This window comes from Lepus europaeus, chromosome 14, assembly GCF_033115175.1.
Source record: "Lepus europaeus isolate LE1 chromosome 14, mLepTim1.pri, whole genome shotgun sequence".
In the NCBI taxonomy this organism is placed as follows: domain Eukaryota; kingdom Metazoa; phylum Chordata; class Mammalia; order Lagomorpha; family Leporidae; genus Lepus; species Lepus europaeus.
In genome coordinates, this window is record NC_084840.1 from 97,328,006 (window position 1) to 97,344,346 (window position 16,341).

The 16,341-nt window shown below is 55.1% G+C and overlaps 1 protein-coding gene across 5 annotated transcripts in view; it reads left to right on the forward strand.

Moving 5' to 3' along the window:
- CUL2 (cullin 2) overlaps window positions 1-16,341 on the forward strand; it is a 91,072-nt gene that overhangs the window by 21,599 nt on the left and 53,132 nt on the right. For 4 of the 5 annotated variants that reach the window (XM_062211200.1, XM_062211201.1, XM_062211202.1 and 1 more), the window contains 2 exons: window positions 6,386-6,526; window positions 13,263-13,365. In XM_062211200.1, coding sequence (XP_062067184.1) covers window positions 6,408-6,526; window positions 13,263-13,365 — 222 coding nt within the window. In that variant the 5' untranslated portion in view covers window positions 6,386-6,407. Of the gene's footprint in view, window positions 1-6,385; window positions 6,527-13,262; window positions 13,366-16,341 lie in introns of those variants that run through there. The other variant, XM_062211203.1, reaches the window with a different exon arrangement.

Sequence of the window (16,341 nt, forward strand, 5' to 3'; positions counted from 1 at the left end):
CAGAAGCCGTGATGGTGCTCGGGGAAGTGGGGGAACTGGAGTCAGTCTGCCGACTTCTATCCAGGCCTGTCTTCTGTAGGCCTTCGGGGAGTGGACCAGCAGGTTGGAGTACTCTGCCTGCCTGCCTGCCTGCCTCTCTCTGTCTCAAATTAAAAAATAGGTATGTAGAATGCTTTCTCAAATATATCCCATTTAAAAGATGTTGTCTTACTTTCATCTGTTTGAAAGGCACAGCGACAGAGAGAAAGAGATTTTCCATCTGCTAGTTCACTCCCCGAATGCCTGCAACGGCTGAGGCCGGGCCAGGCCAAAGCTAGGAGTCCTGGATTCAGTCTGTGTGTCAGGTATCATCGGCTGCCCCCCAGGGTACACACATCAACAGGAAGCTGGAATCGGGAGCAGAATTGGAACTCGAACCCAGGTGCTTCAATGTGGAATGCAGCACCTTTTTTTTTTTTGGACAGGCAGAGTGGACAGTGAGAGAGAGAGACAGAGAGAAAGGTCTTCCTTTTGCCATTGGTGCACCCTCCAATGGCCACCGCGGCCAGCGCGCTGATCCGAAGGCAGGAGCCAGGTGCTTCTCCTGGTCTCCCATGTGAGTGCAGGGCCCAAGCACTTGGGCCATCCTCCACTGCACACCCGGGCCATAGCAGAGAGCTGGCCTGGAAGAGGGGCAACTGGGACAGAATCCAGTGCCCCAACTGGGACTAAAACCCGGTGTGCCAGCGCCGCTAGGGGAGGATTAGCCTGTTGAGCCACGGCGCCGGCACACCTTTTTTTTTTTTTTTAAAGATTTATTTTATTTATTTGAAAGGCAGTTAGAGGGAGAGACACAGAGAGATCTTCCATCCGCTAGTTCACTCCCCAGATGGCCACAACAGCCGTGCCTGGGCCAAGCCAAGCCATGCTGGAAGCTCCTTCTGGGTCTCCCACGTGGGTGGCAGAAGCTCAAGTCCGAGCCACCACTCACCACACACCTGCTGCGTCCCAGGGTGTACATGAGCCAGAAGCTGCAGGTGGAGCAGCTGGGACCTGAAGTGGAGCTGCAGTGTAGGATGTCGGTTTTGTGAGTGACAGCTTAACCTGGCGCGCCACAACAGTGGCTCCCCACCCCCAAACATTCCTAACAACGTGAATGTTTACTACCACGTGTAGAGCCAGTGAAAGAAGAACCAAGTGTATGTGTCATCGTGTGAGAAGGGACTGGCAGACCGTGTATACGTATAGAATAATTCCAGGCGCCTCTGATGTGGGAGCGTGAGTGGGAGGGAGACAGACTGCAGAGTTTCACGCTGTGCTAACACGTGAAGGTACCTACTCTCCCCTCCGCTCATTAAATTGCTCTGAGAGTCCTGGTGGGTTTGCAGTTGACTTCTGGATGTGTGTGAGCGCTTTATCTGAGTGCACTTGTGGGGTATTTGGGTGACCCTTGTGAACTGTCCAGGTCAGAGGTGTTGGGGTAGTCACAGATTGTCACTGCTGTGTCTAGCAGTTCACCCCCAGTAGCTGTCACTCCCCAGCTGTCTCTTTTCTGTCGGTGAGTTTGCCAGTTTGGGCCATTCCGTGTCCGTGGAGTCCTATACCGTGTCGTTGTTGGTCACCGTGTCTTTGCCTTCATGTGCCGTTTGAGGCTGGGCCGTGTTGTGGCGTGTTTCGGTGCTCTCATGCGTCCCCACCGTGGCCGGCCAGGGATCCGTCGCGTGGGCGCCCTGCGTGCTGTGCGGCTGCTTGCTGGTTAACACGCGAGGCTTTCCCAGTGGCTGGCCATCGGGAAGAGTGCTGCTGCAAGTGCTTTGTCCCTTCCGTGTGGACAGGTCTCGATTTCTCCTGGGACCCGTGTGGAAGTGGCCGCCTTCTGTTCTCTAACACCCTTCGCAGTGGTTGTAACTGAGTCGTGGTTGCTTAGGAACGGCACTCTAGTTGTGCAGGCTGGAAGGTCTGATCTACACGTGTTCTCAGACGTGAGCCGTGACCTGACAAGTGTTTGTGAGTAATGTCAATGTTTTCCAGACACAGTAATTAAATTTAGAATTACAAATTTTTAAGAATTTATTTACAACATTTTCTCCTGCCATTTTTAAAACTCAGAGTCTGCCTCTTGTTTTTTCGAGGGTCCCTAACGCTCGTGGCCATTGGCCCCACCCTCTGTGCCTGGGTGTGGAAGCCCCATCGTGGCGGCTGTGGGAGATGGTGCTAGGACAAGGTGTGAGCTGTGCAGATCCTCAGAGGGACGCCCTGTGACAGCACGAGGGCAGGCCCCATAGGCCCCCTGCGGCCCGGAAGGAGTTTGCAGCGTATGCCACACTGGCCCTGCAGCCAGCTCCTGGCGCCTGCCCATATCCTGGTGACGTAGTCTGTGTGAGTGCACGCTGACACACGGCAGTGGGATTTCCCAGTGGCTCATTTCTCTTTAAATTCTCTTCAGAGATTTATTAATTTGAAATGCAGAGAGAGAGGGATGCCTTCCATCCACTGGTTCACTTCTCAGATGACTGCAACAGACAGGGGTGGGCCAAGGCAAGGCCAGGATCCAGAAACTCCATCTGGGACTCCCCCATGTGTGGCAGGGACCCAGCCACTCACTGCCTTCCCATGCACATTAGCAGGGAGCTGGATCAGAAGCGGAGCAGCCGCACTCGACCCTGTGCTGATAGTGGATGCTGGCGTCCCACGCACACTAGCAGGGAGCTGGATCAGAAGTGGAGCAGCCGCACTCGACCCTGTGCTGATAGTGGATGCTGGCGTCCCACGCACACTAGCAGGGAGCTGGATCAGAAGCGGAGCGGCCGCACTTGACCCTGTGCTGATAGTGGATGCTGGCGTCCCACGCACACTAGCAGGGAGCTGGATCAGAAGTGGAGCAGCCGCACTCGACCCTGTGCTGATAGTGGGTGCTGGCGTCTCGGGCAGTGGCCCAGCCTGCTGTGCTGCCACTCCAGGCCTTAGTGATGGGTTTCTCAGGAGCCTGTGTCTGCAGGCGGAGCTGGGAGAGTGCCATGGCTGTGGTCCCGCCTCTGTCTGCCTTAGCAGACTCTTCCTGAGTAAGTTGTCGTTTAGTCAGCGTGAAGACGATGAGGAGCTTTGAGTCTTTGCAGTTCTGTGAACTTTGTGCTGGGCAAGCAGAGATGTAGCAGACGCGAATGCACTCGTGCTCTGGGGGGTCAGTTTTTGACGTGCTTCTCTAGACCAAGATGCTGGGGCTTCTCTCTGCGTGGCTTCCAGATGCAGGTGCCCATGCAAACCTAGGTTATTGCTCCGTTCCTACCCATTCTGCCGTGGGTCTGCGGGCTGAGCTGAAGTCGGGGTCGGCCCAGCTCTAAGATCAGGGAAGTCTGCGTAGCCAGTGAAGTGAGTTGAAGCCGCACGTGTAGCACGGCGCCGTTTTTACAAGGAGGACGTGGGCCGGGACCACTGCCAGCTGTCGGTATGGAGTTCCCAAACCCCGCCTTCCCAGTGAGCCAGTGCCCTCGTGGGGGACGCGTGGGGCCCGCGGTGGCATGTACGCTGAGGCACCTTGGAGAGCCAGGCAGCGCCGAGAGAGTGCCTTAACAGCAGGGGCACCTGCCCCCAGCCCTGAGGCGCCAGGAGTGAGGGAGGTGCATGGGCAGGAGGGGTGGCAGGGAGAGGAGAAGCCTTGCAGGTGGAGAAGCCAGACAGGGAGGAGGCAGGGTGTTCCAGTCAGGCCAGTGTGTTCAGTGCCTGCCCGGCCGGACGGGCTGCTGGACCCCGGAGTCCGGGAAGGCAGGCCCCGAGCGGGAGCTGTGCAGGCGGTGTGACTGGGCTCCCGCCTCAGGTGGGCAGGATTCCAGTCCTCAGAGCCCGGACCGGAGCCTGGCGGAGGAAGCCTTGGTTGAAGTGCCGGGGTAGCAGTGCAGCTCCAGCCCCAGCTGCCTGTGACTCGGCCTCCTCATCTTGAAGATGGGCGAGCTGGAGGGCGGAGGGAGCTTATCCAGTCCTCTTAGGACTGCACTGTGTGAGCAGCCCTGCCTCTGCCCAGGACCTGGGCCCAGCAGTGTCGGGCAGGGTGGGGTTGAGGTTAACTTCCTGGGGGAGAGCTGCTCCCCCGGCGCTCAGCTCCCCGACCCCAACACACACAGAAAGGCGGTTCTGGCCGGGAGGCGGCGGCCTCGGTATGATGGAGGGAGTGGGACGAGCTCTTGGGCATAGTTCGCCTTCGGTGATCCCTTTTCCTGCTTTTCCCCACGGGAAGCCCTGTCCCTGGCTCCTGTGAGGGAACTGCAGCCGCCCTCTGCCCTCGTCCCCCCACCCCACCCCCGCCTTCGGCCGTGTCCCCTTTCCTCCATGCTGGGAGGCAAGTGTGGTGCCTCACAGCCAGGCTGGACCTTGGGGGCCGTGTGGCTGGAGCTGGCTTCTGCAGCCTTGGGGCACGTCCCTTCCAGGGCCCAGGTGACCCGAGCAGGACCTTGGGGGCCGTGTGGTTGGAGCTGGCTTGGACGCTCCCTTCCAGAGCCCAGGTGACCCAAGCAGGACCTTGGGGGCCATGTGGCTGGAGCTGGCTTGGACGCGTCCCTTCCAGGGCCCAGGTGACCCAAGCAGGACCTTGGGGGCCGTGTGGCTGGAGCTGGCTTGGACGCTCCCTTCCAGAGCCCAGGTGACCCAAGCAGGACCTTGGGGGCCGTGTGGCTGGAGCTGGCTTCTGCAGCCTTGGGGCACGTCCCTTCCAGAGCCCAGGTGACCCGAGCAGGACCTTGGGGGCCGTGTGGCTGGAGCTGGCTTGGACGCGTCCTTTCCAGGGCCCAGGTGACCCGAGCAGGACCTTGGGGGCCATGTGGCTGGAGCTGGCTTGGACGCGTCCCTTCCAGGGCCCAGGTGACCCGAGGCAGGACCTTGGGGGCTGTGTGGCTGGAGCTGGCTTGGACGCGTCCCTTCCAGGGCCCAGGTGACCCGAGGCAGGACCTTGGGGGCCGTGTGGCTGGAGCTGGCTTGGACGCGTCCCTTCCAGAGCCCAGGTGACCCGAGCAGGACCTTGGGGGCCGTGTGGCTGGAGCTGGCTTGGACGCGTCCCTTCCAGGGCCCAGGTGACCCGAGCAGGACCTTGGGGGCCGTGTGGCTGGAGCTGGCTTGGACGCGTCCCTTCCAGGGCCCAGGTGACCCGAGCAGGACCTTGGGGGCTGTATGGCTGGAGCTGGCTTGGACGCGTCCCTTCCAGGGCCCAGGTGACCCGAGCAGGACCTTGGGGGCTGTGTGGCTGGAGCTGGCTTGGACGCGTCCCTTCCAGGGCCCAGGTGACCCGAGCAGGACCTTGGGGGCCGTGTGGCTGGAGCTGGCTTGGACGCGTCCCTTCCAGGGCCCAGGTGACCCGAGCAGGACCTTGGGGGCCGTGTGGCTGGAGCTGGCTTGGATGCTCCCTTCCAGAGCCCAGGAGACCCGAGCAGGACCTTGGGGGCCGTGTGGCTGGAGCTGGCTTGGACGCTCCCTTCCAGGGCCCAGGTGACCCGAGGCAGGACCTTGGGGGCCGTGTGGCTGGAGCTGGCTTGGACGCTCCCTTCCAGGGCCCAGGTGACCCGAGGCAGGACCTTGGGGGCCGTGTGGCTGGAGCTGGCTTCTGCAGCCTTGGACACGTCCCTTCCAGAGCCCAGGAGACTCACAGGTGCAGCTCGCTGGCTGCAGGTGTGCTGCTGCAAGCCTCACAGTTTTCTCTGAGACTGTTGGCTTTCCACGTCTTACATTAGATGTGAGCGTTGTTCTCCACAGTTGTCCCTTTTATTTCAACATAAATATTAGTCTCCCCTCTTACCTTTTGCAGAAACTGGTGCACACAGGAAGATAGACTACTGTTTTCTTGTCTGCTTGTGTTCCTTGTGTACCCTTTCCCGTTGAGGGAGTGCAAACCACAAGAATTGGGGACCAAAACCTTTTTGTTGAGTGTCTCTTGTACACAAAGGTGCTTCAGAAAGTTCTTGGAAAAAAGATTTGAAAGATCAGTGTTTGGGGCAAAACAGATTGGAATCCATGCCTATGAGGGCTCTTCCAAAGACTGATAAAATGCCTATTGTGAAGAAGGATGGATTGCCAAGTTTTCATGGCCTTTCTGAAGTGCCCTTGTCGTGCCCGTGTTGGGACTTGGCCTGGTCACTGGGTCCCAGCTCCCTTCCCTCAGCATAACGAGCCTTGTGCATCCTTGCGACGGTGCCTGTGATGGTAAGGATCTGTCCTGAACGCTTCTTGTCCCCTGGCGTTGGGCGCGAGTGCACGTATCCCAGGAGGTTCCGACACAGGAACCACTGCTGACTGACCACGGTCTTCCCGTGTCCTGCTCTGTTCGCACGCCTTCCGCGTATCCTGCGATTGAATTACCAGTACCTTAGAAACGGATGACCGAGTCTGTGGAGTTCATGCTAATGCTGTTCCTTCTAATCAACAGGTGTCAACACTAAACTTGCACGATGTCTTTGAAACCAAGAGTGGTGGATTTTGATGAAACCTGGAACAAGCTGTTAACGACAATCCGAGCCGTTGTCATGTTGGAGTACGTCGAGAGAGCAACCTGGAACGATCGCTTCTCGTATCCTTCCGAGGCGGCTGTGATGGCTGTGCTGCCACTATGAACTTGCTCACCAGGAAGGTGGTGGAAGCCCCTAGGAGCGACCGCCTTCTGGTGTAACTGGCCAGATGTAGCGTTGCTCACGTCCCTTCGCCTCTCTCGTGGTCATCAGTGGTTGATAGCCTCTCATTCAGCACATGCTCATTGAGCACTTGGTCTGTTTTAGGTTTGGGGATACAGTTGTGAACAAAGCAAACTCCTTTCTTCCCATGGTAATGAGAGAAATAGGTGATGCACAGACTTCCAGTCGAACGCCAGTCCCTCTCATAAGGTGGCGGTCAGTGTTGTGGGGAACGGAGCAGGTAAGGCTGGGACAGGCCCCGGGGCACGGAGGGCAGCAGGACACCTCCTGGGATGGTGGCCATGGAGCAGGGCCGGAGACAGCGGCAGGAGCATCGCAGCCGGCCTGCGAGGGAAGCACGTGCTCTTGGGCAGCGTCCACGTTTGTGAGTTGGGAGTCTCGTGGCACGTCAGGTTGTGTTCTCTGGGGCCCCCTCAAACCAGTGACCTGTGTTCCTGCATGCCAGCGGCCTGCTGGGCCTGCTGGCTACTGCCCTCAGCAGCGCTCCCGTGGGGTCACGAAGGCTGCCTGGTGGTGTCAGGAGTGTTGTGTTCTTGAGAAAAGCCCTGGTGTCTGGGACAGCGAGTCAGCGAGTTCTCGGGCCTCGCTCTGTGAAGATGACGCTGCGTGGTGAGGTTCTCTGGCCCATCGGATTCACCGCGGCGGCAGTGCTGCAGGCCGTGTGCTGGCTGCCTGCACGCTGGGCACCGAGGGTGTTGGGGAGCAGAAGAGGTAGCCTTTCTGGAAGTTTGCCAAGCTGTTCTGCGTTCTCTGTGGTGTTTGATGCCTCAGACAAACCAGCAGATGGGTGGGGCACACGTGGTCCCCGTCTATGGAGCAGGGAGGAGACGCAGGCCCGTGGTCGTGGGTCCGTAGACTTGAATGCAGGGGTTTGGACACCCAGTTCTCTTTGCTTGCCAGCCCACCTAGAGGATCATTACTAGGAATCCTTCTGTAGAAGAGCTTATTACTGAATCCGTCTCTCAAATTAGCAGATTTTTCTGTGAACACGATGGGCTGTTTCGGGGCAGGATTTTTTTTTTTTTTTAAGATTTATTTATTTATTTGAAAGAGTTACACACAGAGAGAAGGAGAGGCAGAGAGAGAAAGGTTTTCCATCCACTAGTTCACTCCCCAATTGGCTGCAATGGTTGGAGCTGTGCCAATCTGAAGCCAGGAGCCAGGAGCTTCTTCTGGGTCTCCCACGTGGGTGCAGGGCCCTAGGACTTGGGCCATCTTCTACTGCTTTCCCAGGCCATAGCAAAGAGCTGGATCGGAAGTGGAGCAGCCGGGACTGGAACCGGTGCCCATATGGGATGCCGGTGCTTTAGGCCAGGGAGTTAACCCGCTGCGCCACAGCGCTGGCTCCTCAGTATTTTGGAAATGAAGCCATGCTCCGCCAAATCGTACCACTCTGTATATCAGTGTTTGGCCTTTGAGGGTGTGCAATGTGGTGGTCTGTGGACGGGCTTGGAGGGCACGTGTGCAGCGGAACAGAGAACAGCCGTGCAGACGCCTGCCGCTCTCCACACAGGTCGGGAACGGGCCGCTGTGAGTGCTCCCCAGCCCGCCCCCTCTCCTGGGAGCCAGCCGCTGCCGTGGGTCTCCGTGGTTCCCTGCGTAGCGCTAAGCGGTGTGGTTCATTCTGTCTGAAGCTTTCACTGGTGGAGCTGTGCTGGGGACGTCCTCTGGCGTCACAGCTTCTTGGGGCTGTGCGTGTGAGAGTGACTCATTGCGGGGCTGAGATCAGAACCGCGTTGTGAGTCCCCCGTAGAGGGCCTGGGTGCCCGCTGGGGTGCAGGGCTGCACGGGAGCTGCCGCTCTCCTCGTTGTCCTGAGCTCACTCTAAGGAGGCGCGCCTTGTGGTGTGAAAACCCTCGTGTGCCAGAGCTTGTCCTGCCATTTTGTCCACTGGAGCAGGCAGAACCTGGACCGTGTGGTGCCTGGAAGATACTGAGCTGTCGTGAGGCATGGCACAGGTGAGGCAGATCCTTCATGTGTGCCAGTGTATGTCAGTTAATGTCAGTTAATAAGCAGGGCTCTCCACCGATTCTTCACGGCCGGCTCCAGGCACGTGTGCAAGGCCTTCTGAGAGCAGGTGATGTGGAGTGCTGACGGCACATGGCAGAGCCTCTACTAGCGGGGAGCAAATTAACACGTGTGGTGGCTTAGAGAAGCGTGCTTCGACCATCTCACACTTCTGCAGGTCAGAGGCCCATGATGGGACTGACCTCTCCGCTTGGGGTCGCTCAGGCACACACTGGGGAGGGGGCTGGTACTGTTCTCCCAGAGCTGGGGGTCTCAGGCACACGTCGGGGAGGGGGCTGGTACTGTTCTCCCAGAGCTGGGGGTCTCAGGCACACGTCGGGGAGGGGGCTGGTCTGTTCTCTATTAGAGCTTGGGGTCGCTCAGGCACACGTCGGGGAGGGGGCTGGTACTGTTCTCTATTAGAGCTTGGGGTCGCTCAGGCACACGTCGGGGAGGGGGCTGGTACTGTTCTCCCAGAGCTGGGGGTCTCAGGCACACGTCGGGGAGGGGGCTGGTACTGTTCTCCCAGAGCTGGGGGGTCTCAGGCACACGTCGGGGAGGGGGCTGGTACTGTTCTCCCAGAGCTGGGGGTCTCAGGCACACGTCGGGGAGGGGGCTGGTACTGTTCTCCCAGGCCTGGGGGTCTCTCTGGCACATGTCGGGGATGGGGTGGCCACTCTCTACTCAGAGCTGTGTAAGTGCAGAGTGGCTGCTTTGGGGAGGCCTTAGGCTGTGCAGGTTGGAGAAGGCTCTGCAGTGTCTGGATTCCCGATTCAGCGCCTGTCAGGCTGGTGGGTGCTCGGGGTCGACACCGATGCTCTCACTCGCACTTGAGGGTTTCCCAGTTACTCAGCCACTGTATCCGTGTTTACTAACTGGCGACTTTGTAGACACTGCATTTTCCACGTGTTGCATTTTCATTTTTTCTCGTTGGAAATGTCAGCAAATCTGTTAAATTGATTTTTTTTTTTTTTTTTGACAGGCAGAGTGGATAGTGAGAGAGAGACAGAAAGGTCTTCCTTTTTGCCGTTGGTTCACCCTCCAATGGCCGCTGCGGCCGGCGCATCTCGCTGATCCGAAGCCAGGAGCCAGGTGCTTCTCCTGGTCTCCCATGCGGGTGCAGGGCCCAAGCACTTGGGCCATCCTCCACTGCCTTCCCGGGCCATAGCAGAGAGCTGGACTGGAAGAGGAGCAACTGGGTCAGAATCCGGCACCCCAACCGGGACTAGAACCCGGGGTACCGGTGCCGCAGGCGGAGGATTAGCCTAGTGAGCCGTGGCGCTGGCCCAAGATTATCTTTTAAGTATTTGAGAAATGACACATTGATTAACTGGGGCCCAGACACTGTGGTGAGTCAATACGCGAACCTGAAGAACTTGGGGTGGAATGTGGGATTCTCTCGTCTGGAGAGCCAGGTGGTGCAGAAGTGAATGTGTGCACCCTGTGTCCCTCCCTCACCCTGAGCCTTCATTCTTCAAGTGGGGGAAGGCGAGCCCTGAGGTGCGACTCCTGGTACATTGGATTCACATCTGTGAGATCTGAGTTGTGACAGTGTCATAGGTGTGGCCACACAGCCAGCCTGCTGAGCTAAAATGTGGCACTGAGTCATTTTACTTTTTCAGTACCATGTGCGTTGTGTATTCTGGAAAGTGTGTGTACAGTGCATCGTGTTGGCTGAACGTTCTGGGAGTGGGTGTTCAGTGATGCCGCCACGTTGAGGAGAGTTGGTGTGGATCTGGCTGGGTTCAGTGTTTCCCAGTGTGAGTGTAACGTCCGTACGACACACGCCTGCACACGTGCGGCACTCAGTGAGCAGCCCGGTCCGCCAGTAGCTGGAGCTCTGCCTCCCAGAAGCACCCTTAACCTGCAGCCTACACCCTGCTGTGCCCGCCTTTACCAGGCCAGGTGACGAGCAGCTGGGTGTCTGGCCGAACAGAGCAGAAACCTGGGAGATGTAAGTTATGTAGTGCGGCAGCTGTTTGCCCTTGAGATGGTAACGTTGGTTCAGATGCCCGCATCCCACACTGGAGTTGTCTGGGTTTGATAGCCGGTTCCAGCGTCCTACTAACACAGACCCTCGGGGGCAGTGAGTGGTGCTCAAGTCTTTGGTTCCCTGCCCCCACCTGGGAGATGTGGATGGAATTCCCAGCTCTTGACTTCCACCTGACCCGGTCCCAGCCAGTGTGGGTGGGACCTCTGACTCATAAATAAATAAATAAAAAGTTTACGATTAGGACCTTTTTTTTTTTTTTTTTTTTTTTTAATTTATAACTGAAAACTAGAGAGGCTCCAGGTTGTCTTCAGGAGCTGGAAGAGCACATGGATTTGAGCCCCTCCTCTCCCTGTGTCACCCCAGTCTCGGCTTTCTCTAGAGTTGGTTTCCAGAGCCGTGTGACATTCTCTCTTAGGGGATGTGCAAGTTGTTGCTTTCTTTGTAATATAAATTAGCCTTTTGGTGAAGGATGTTACTGCTGGTGAACAGTTCTTACATCTTTTTCTCATTGACTTAGATAATCCAATAATCTGTGTTCATTATTATTACTTAGATTGGCTTAAAATAATTTTTAATTGTTTTTTTTTTGTTTGTTTTGTTTTTTTGACAGGCAGAGTGGACAGTGAGAGAGAGACAGAGAGAAAGGTCTTCCTTTGCCTTCGGTTTACCCTCCAATGGCCGCTGCGCCCTGCGCGCTTCGGCCAGCGCATCGCACTGATCCGAAGCCAGGATCCAGGTGCTTCTTCTGGTCTCCCATGTGGGTGCAGGGCCCAAAGACTTGGGCCATCCTCCACTGCACTCACAGGCCATAGCAGAGAGCTGGCCTGGAAGAGGAGCAACCGGGATAGAATCCGGCGCCCCGACCGAGACTAGAACCTGGGGTGCCGGTGCCGCAGGCGGATTAGCCTGTTGAGCTGCGGCGCCAGCCAATAGTTTGTTTCTTATTGAGCATTTTTTCTACAAAAAATCAGGCATGGTGGTATTATACTACATGGATGATATTTTTACATTTTTAAATTTAATTTTACTTCATTTGAAAGAGAGCAGAGAGAGAGCTCCCCTCCACTGGTTCACTCCCCAAATGCCCATAAGAGCCAGAGCAGGGCAAAGCCAAAGCCAGGAGCCTGGAGCCGCACCTGGGTCTCCTATGTGGGTGGCAGGGACTGACCCAACTACTTAAGCCATCACTCCTGTCTCCCAGGGTCTGCACTGTAGGAAGCTGTGGTGAGCAGGAAGGCAGAACTCAACTTGGGGCTCTGACCGGGAGTGCAGGTCCTGAAGTGTTAACCGCTGTGCCAGATGCCTGCCACATCAAGAACTTCTGGTTTACATTTAATGCGGCAGTACGTTAGGAAGTACACATATGCTTACATGTATGAGCTACTAACTGTAACGTAAAATACATCAGGGAAGGACTTCCACAGGCGGTGGGGAAGTTTGACGAAGTCCGCTGGGCAGTGGCGATGGTGGGAAGGGTGCTGCTCACGTGGGCAGAGCACATCAACTGCCTCCCTCGCTTCTCTGCTGCTCGTCAGGGCCCAGAACTGGGCCTGGGAGCCGGCTGTGGACTGGGGTGATGGCAGGGCAGGGACAGTTTCTGTTCCGTGCACACAGGCTCTGCAGAAGGTGTAAGGAGCCTGTATCCCAGTCTAATGTGTTTGTAAGCACAAGTCCGGCCTTTGTGTTAAGTGCTGGCACTTGAGTCCATCCTGCCTCGTTGGGCTGGTGACGTGCGTAGTGTGGGCTGACTGCTGTCTCCGGGGTCTATGTGCAGCTGTCATGGGGGGGACCCGTGGTGAAGGCGACCCTCCGGTGAGAAGCCGCTGCTGTGCCACTGCTGTGGGGACCCACGTGCTGTTGCCTGCAGAGCACTTAGAGGTTGGCGGGGCAGCCCAGCCAGCAGGTGTTCTCCCGAATTCTGACCAGGTGTTGGGTCTGGTGCCCACGTGGTAAACTGGCTGGCCCCGAGTCTCTCTCTGTCCTGCTCAGTGTCACATGTTAGCCCTTGAAGGTGTTGAGAGGAGTCATTAAAACAAGGACTCTTGAAAAGGGAACCGAGAGGCCAGGCGAGGCGGTGACTCCTGGGCCGGTGCAGCCCCTGACTGTCCCTCGCTGTGCTGCCAGCTGGGTTCTGGTTGGCACAGTGACGCCGCCACTGCTGTTGGTGCTTACTTCTCCTGACGCACAGGTGCTGGGGGTGCTGGTACACGAGGACCGTCCCCAGTCCTGCAATGTAGGGGAGCCAGCTGCCCAGGTGTGGCCGCCTCTGCCGGTGTCCTCACGAAGCCTTACTTTGTAGGGTCCATTTAGACCCCGTCTGGATCCTAACCTCACAGAGAAGAACCATCATCCTCACAGTGCCTTCTAGTAACTCAGCGACAAGGTGAACGAATACCAACGGTGCTTCCTAAAGTGCGGTTACCTCATCTGTCATGTGAAAACATTATCACATGCATATTAGATAATATTGTGGTAATACTGTAATATTGCTGTGATAAGCCTAACCCGTAAGAAATGAAATGACTTTCAATTTTTAGTGCCAAGCTTGAGTTGCATGTCATTATGTTTTGAAACTGTATCTCCAATGAAGATGAAAACCTTAATAATTTAACTAGAGATATCTATGCTTTATGTGTGGCCTATCCTGAACCCCTTGGAGAAAGACTATATACGGAAACTAAGGTTTTTTTGGAAAATCATGTTCGGCATTTGCACAAGGTAAGGAGTGAAGTAAATGTGGTATCCATGTGACTGTGTTGTCGTTTGACTGGTTCACTGATTCCTGGGCCAGAACGTAGACCAAGTTCAGGCTCTTGGTTTTGTTTCTTCAGTACACTTTCTAATAAATGTATCTGAGGTTTAGGAGGCAAGCACTGTGTTACAAGGTCCTTGGAGGGAGCCCAGTGCACTTTCTCGAGGTCACACAAGCGATAATGAAAGAGCAGAGTCAACTCCGGCTGTGCCCTCGCCTCTGGGTGGTGTCTGCAGCCAAGGCTGCCCTCCCTGGAGTCCGCCTCTCAGTAAATCTCTCTCTGTCATGTTGTTTCCTCATATCCTTGTAAAATCTCCCCAGACCATGAGTTGAGGAGGGAAGTGACAGACAGCATGCGAGGGTGGTCTCTGAGCAGTGCGGACTGCCCCTGTCGGGGCAGCATCGCGGACCGACATGAACCCTGCAGCAGACAGGAGCTGGGTGCCCTACCTCACTGCCTGCCTGGAGTCTTCACTCCACCTTCCGTTTGCTGTTGCAGCTTTGAGTTCATCTGTAAACTGGAGTAAAACAGCGTACTCTTTACAAAGAGTGTAACCCTGCACATGGCCAGGAGTAAACACTGTTCAACAACGCAGAGCATCCGTAGGCTGTAGGGCGACGTGACATTTCCCTCAAGGGGCCCACGTTGTGGAGCAGCAAGTTAAGCCTCCACTGGCCCATATCTGAGCGCATGTTCGAGTCCTGGCCGCTCCGCTTCCAACCAAGCTCCCTGCTCATGTGCCTGGGGAGGCAGTGGAAGACGGCCCACGTGCTTGGGACCCCGCATCCACGTGGGAGACCTGGATGGGGTTCTGGGCTCTTGGTTTTGGCCTGGTCAAGACCTGGCTATTGTGGCCTTTTAGGGAGTGAACCAGCAGGTGGAAGATGCTGTCTCTCTCTCTCTCCCTCTCCCCCTCCCCCTCCTTCTCCCTCCCTTTCTTTCTCTGTCTCTCTTTCCTCCCGCCTTTTGTGCCCCCGTCACTCTGCCTTTCAAATAAGTAAGTAAATAAATATTGCAAAAAAGCATTTAAAGGAAATGTGTATATTTGTTGTACATCGTGTGTACATTTTAGTGTTCTAGAAAGCAGTTTTGATAGTGGATACTTTCAAATGGTCTTAAAATGTGTAAGTTAGTTTTGAAGCTCTGTAATAAACTAGTAAGCTTTGGGTAACTATACAAGACATTTATATATTTTGTAGTTTTTTATTTTAGTTGATTTTCTTTTTAAGATTTATTTATATTTGAAAGGCAGAGAAAAAGAGCAAGGCAGAGACCTTCCATCCTCTGGTTCATCCCATAAATGGCTGCAGCAGCCAGGGCTGGGCCAGGCTGAAGCCAGGAGTCAGGCGCTCTGTCCAGGTCTCCTGCGTGGTGGCAGTGCCCGGGTGTTTTGGCCGTCACTGCTGCCTCCCAGTCGCATTAGCAAGAAGCCGGACTGGCAGTGCAGAATAGCGAGGACTTGTGATGTGGCACATGGGTGCCCCAAGCTGAGCTATAGTGGCCACCCCAGTGTAACTTTTATTGAACTTTTTATCTCAAAATAAGTTTAGACTTACAGCAAAGTTGCAAAAATAGTATAGAGTTCTCCTGTACTTTTCACCTTGTTAACATCTTGCATAACAGTGGTACAGTTGTTGAAACTAAGAATTTAACACTGGTATGATCATGTGGTCTAAAAATGATATTGTGAGCAGTTTACGAGAGCTTAAATGCTTAAATAATTGTATACGATGTCTTCTCTGAGATCCTGTGACAAAACAAAGGGAGTTGGTTGACTTGTGTAGGATAAAGTGAATTGTTACGTAGCCAACAGAACTGAAGCAGTGTTGCCTATGAGAGAGAACAATTGATTCGATTGGGAGAAAGTTTGCTTTTAACCACTAAAGTATTGTATGTAATTTAGAACATACAGATTAGAAAAAAATAAACATCACCTATAACATAACTCCAGAATTAATCACTGTATTTTTACATCATTTAAATGTATCTACGTTAGTATACATTAATGTACATTTAACTTAATATATGTCTTTTGCATAGTTTAGCTTTGTATAGCCTTCATTTTTCTTTTCATTCTGAGAGAGCAAGAAGGAGAGCTTCCATCCTCTGGTTCACTCCTCAAATCACCTGCTATGGCTGGGGCTGAGCCAGACTGAGCCAGGAGCCAGGAACTCCATCCGCATCTCCTGTGAGAGGGCGGGGACCCAGCCTCTTGGCCATCGCTGTGGCCGCCCAGGGTGCACATCAGCAGGAAGCAGGGGCTGGGAGCTGAGCCAGGACCCAACCCAGGCTCTGACACGGGTGCAGATTTCCTTATCAGCTTAGCGCCAGGCCAGCACCTCTCTCCCCTCCCACACTTCTGCTTTGTAATGGAAAATGAAATCACAGTATTCACTTTGGAAGTCTGCTTTTTTTTTTTTTTTTATCTTTTTAAAGATTTTATTTATTTGAAAAACAGAGTTTCAGAGGGAGGTAGAGACAGAGACAGGTCTTCCATCCGCTGGTTCACTCCCCAGATGGCTGCAACAGCCAGAGCTGTGCTGATCCGAAGCCAGGAGCCAGGAGCTTCTTCCGGGTCTCCCACGCAGGTGCAAGGGCCTGAGGACTTGAATCATCATCCACTGCTTTCCCAGGCCATAGCAGAGAGCCGGATTGGAAGAGGAGCAGCCGGGACTAGAACTGACACCCATATGGGATGCCGGCGCTTTAGGCCAGGGCTTTAACCCGCTGCACCACAGCGCCAGCCCCTGCTTTTTATTTTTAGTGATGTTGTAAACTGCTTCCTTCATTACTAAACAGATTTCTGTGAGTTCTGCTGTGGGAGGTGCTGTCATCTCAGGCACGCCTTTGCTGCCGGGCACGCAGACTGCGCATTTGTGTGACTTGTTTCTGTGAACCTCTGCTGGGTAACCACTTTTCTTAGGGCATAAATTCCTCAATG